The sequence below is a fragment of the Amphimedon queenslandica genome, unplaced genomic scaffold, assembly GCF_000090795.2.
Source record: "Amphimedon queenslandica unplaced genomic scaffold, v1.1 AMPQUscaffold_13438, whole genome shotgun sequence".
Taxonomy (NCBI): domain Eukaryota; kingdom Metazoa; phylum Porifera; class Demospongiae; order Haplosclerida; family Niphatidae; genus Amphimedon; species Amphimedon queenslandica.
The window spans coordinates 20,814-23,376 of NW_003546326.1; the positions used below are offsets into that span (position 1 = coordinate 20,814).

The 2,563-nt window shown below is 32.9% G+C and overlaps 2 protein-coding genes across 4 annotated transcripts in view; both read right to left on the reverse strand.

Moving 5' to 3' along the window:
* Positions 1 to 1,161, reverse strand: part of LOC109581449 (uncharacterized) — a 14,227-nt gene extending 13,066 nt beyond the window's left edge. For 2 of the 3 annotated variants that reach the window (XM_019995551.1, XM_019995550.1), the window contains exon 1: positions 1,081 to 1,159. In XM_019995551.1, coding sequence (XP_019851110.1) covers positions 1,081 to 1,135 — 55 coding nt within the window. In that variant the 5' untranslated portion in view covers positions 1,136 to 1,159. Of the gene's footprint in view, positions 1 to 1,080 lie in introns of all 3 variants that reach the window. The other variant, XM_019995552.1, reaches the window with a different exon arrangement.
* LOC109581445 (mucin-3A-like) overlaps positions 1 to 2,563 on the reverse strand; it is a 23,110-nt gene that overhangs the window by 18,987 nt on the left and 1,560 nt on the right. The window contains exons 4-8 of the mRNA XM_019995545.1: positions 2,491 to 2,560; positions 1,857 to 2,444; positions 1,613 to 1,798; positions 1,460 to 1,564; positions 1,307 to 1,412 (exon numbers count right to left, since the gene is read on the reverse strand). Coding sequence (XP_019851104.1) covers positions 1,307 to 1,412; positions 1,460 to 1,564; positions 1,613 to 1,798; positions 1,857 to 2,444; positions 2,491 to 2,560 — 1,055 coding nt within the window. The remainder of the gene's footprint in view (positions 1 to 1,306; positions 1,413 to 1,459; positions 1,565 to 1,612; positions 1,799 to 1,856; positions 2,445 to 2,490; positions 2,561 to 2,563) is intronic.

Here is a 2,563-nt window from a genome sequence, read left to right on the forward strand (position 1 = left end):
CTTATTTGATGGAAATTGAACAACAAGTGAAATGTTATTATAAGAACTATTGCTTATGGATACATTTGTTGTTGAATAACAGTTATCCTTAGTACATCCGTTCAATGTAATGTTCATTAGTGGTAGTACATTAGTACAAAACTGATGAACCTATAGGAAAGTAAACATAACTGCATTATACTATTGTTTTTACCATTAGAATAAACATTAATAGCACTACAGCATCTCAACTATGCTTGGTAACTTACAGATACAATGAAATGAAAAGTCCAGTTTACATTCCCTCTTTCCTTATCAGTTACATATAACTGTACATCTGCTGTATAGAATAATCACTTTAGGCTCTCAATAAAAATTATTACTTACTTGTTGATTGAAATCCAACAGTTATGTTACTAGTAGATCCATTCCCAGCTTTATTAGTAGTTGTAATGTTAAACAGATATTGTTTATTGGTTGGGTTCATTGGACAGTAAGTTTAGTTAGTGATAGAGTCATTAAGGTAGTGTTGATCAGTTCCTACACTGATTATATACTGTACTGTTAGTCCTGGTAGTGTGAATGGAGGATACCAACTGATAAACATACAACAAGTGTCTAACTGATATCCTGTTAAACTACTGACACTATCAGGTGGACCTGGGAATGATAAAAAATTGTTCAATTGACTAGCTGATACAAATGATGTACATTTAAGTAAAAGTGTAACAACAATGTAGACTGAATGAATGCTTGAGTACAGTCACTTCATTAATCAACATTATACTGACCTTGTACATATAGATATGCTGGTTCAGTGGTAGTAGCTCCATTGGGTACTTTACAGTTAACTTCTGTACCATTTACTTCACTTGTTGCTGTTAGGGTGAGTGATGCCATTCCAACAGAGGATAATTCTGAACCATCAACTGATGGATTAGTCACAAAAGAAAGATGATAAAGAGTCACATTAGTAGCACATTCAAATGTCACATTATCATTGACATATACATAATTGTGTCTCTGGTACAATAATGAAGGAGATACTTGCACCTGAAGTATTAAATTCCAACAATTTCAAATATCAATATTAGAACTAACCAGAAAAGCAAATTTGGCAGAGTATTATTACAGCAGAAACAAAGGCCATCATCATGTTGTTTAGTGAACCACCCACACAGTACAGTTTGTTTTTGTAAAGGTGTGACTTTATACCCCACCGTACTGGCTGTACCCATAGCCAAAGTAAATATTTTTAATAATTATTATAAGTATTATCAAGGTTATATAGTCTGGTATACATAATTACAATTTAGTTCCCTCCACTACACCATAAGCAGCACATTCTTTCATTGATAGTTCTGATTGTGGAACTGGTAGATGTACATTCTCATACTGTGGATTAACTGATGATAGTTCTTGCTCTTGTGAACCTGTAATACAATTTATTATAGTAAATTTTAAAAACAAATTAAAATACTTTGACCATTCTTCCCTTTCCTCTTGCAGTAACACACAGTTAATGTAATAACATTAATCATTAGTGATAGTATGAGGAATACACCCAATACACTAATCAGTACTGCTGTATTAAAAGAATGATAATAATAACTCAAATGTTTCTATTGCTTACCACTAGCGACAGGTACTTGATTTTGACTTTCCCTTATATTACAATCGTCTATTATCATGGTAACTGTAGAACTGATCATGCAGTCTGTAACCATATTACTTGACAGTATAAATGATGCAGAAGTAAGGAATGAAGAAGTTAGGGATGAAGAAGCTATAGACATAAATGTTAATGATGAAGCAGTACCTACAAATTGACATTAAAGTACCATATATTATAACTGTGAAAATAAATGAATTTTTACTTGTTAATATAACACTAGAGGTAGGAGTGTTTGTAGTACTGTCTATGCTGCTTCCTGGGGGCATTGTAACAGATGGTGCTGGCATTGATGCAACATCTGATACTGATGAAGTAGCTGGTATGGCTGAAGTAGTGGGGACTGATGATGATACTGTTGATGGTACTGATGATATTATTGATGGTACTGATGATGATACTGTTGATGGTACTGATGATATTATTGATGGTGCTGTTGATGTGAGTGATACTGATGATGAATGAACTGATGACATTAGAACTGAAGATGTAAAGTCACTAGTAATATTAATACCAGTTATTACAGCAGGACAATTAGGTTTATAGTTCTCAAAAAAGGTTTCGAATTCACATGCATACAGTGTTAAGTTATTACCAGCTGGTATGCCATCAAAACACTTAATAAAGTTCAATGAATCATTAAAAGGTTTGAAGTCATCCCAATGAAACTGGCCTTGACTATCAATAATGTGAATGTAATCAATATAAAGTGTACTGCCATTGACAAACTGAAACTGAACACAAACAGAGTTTGATGTAACGTTAATCAATGTCAAGTTCAGGTCATGAGTACCTTAAAATAAGTAAATATCATAATGTATTAATTGTGTATTACTTACTGATTGTTATAGTGTTGCTTTGAACTGTAACTCCATTTTGATAGTACAAGGTAGCATTAGTATTCAGTGTCTT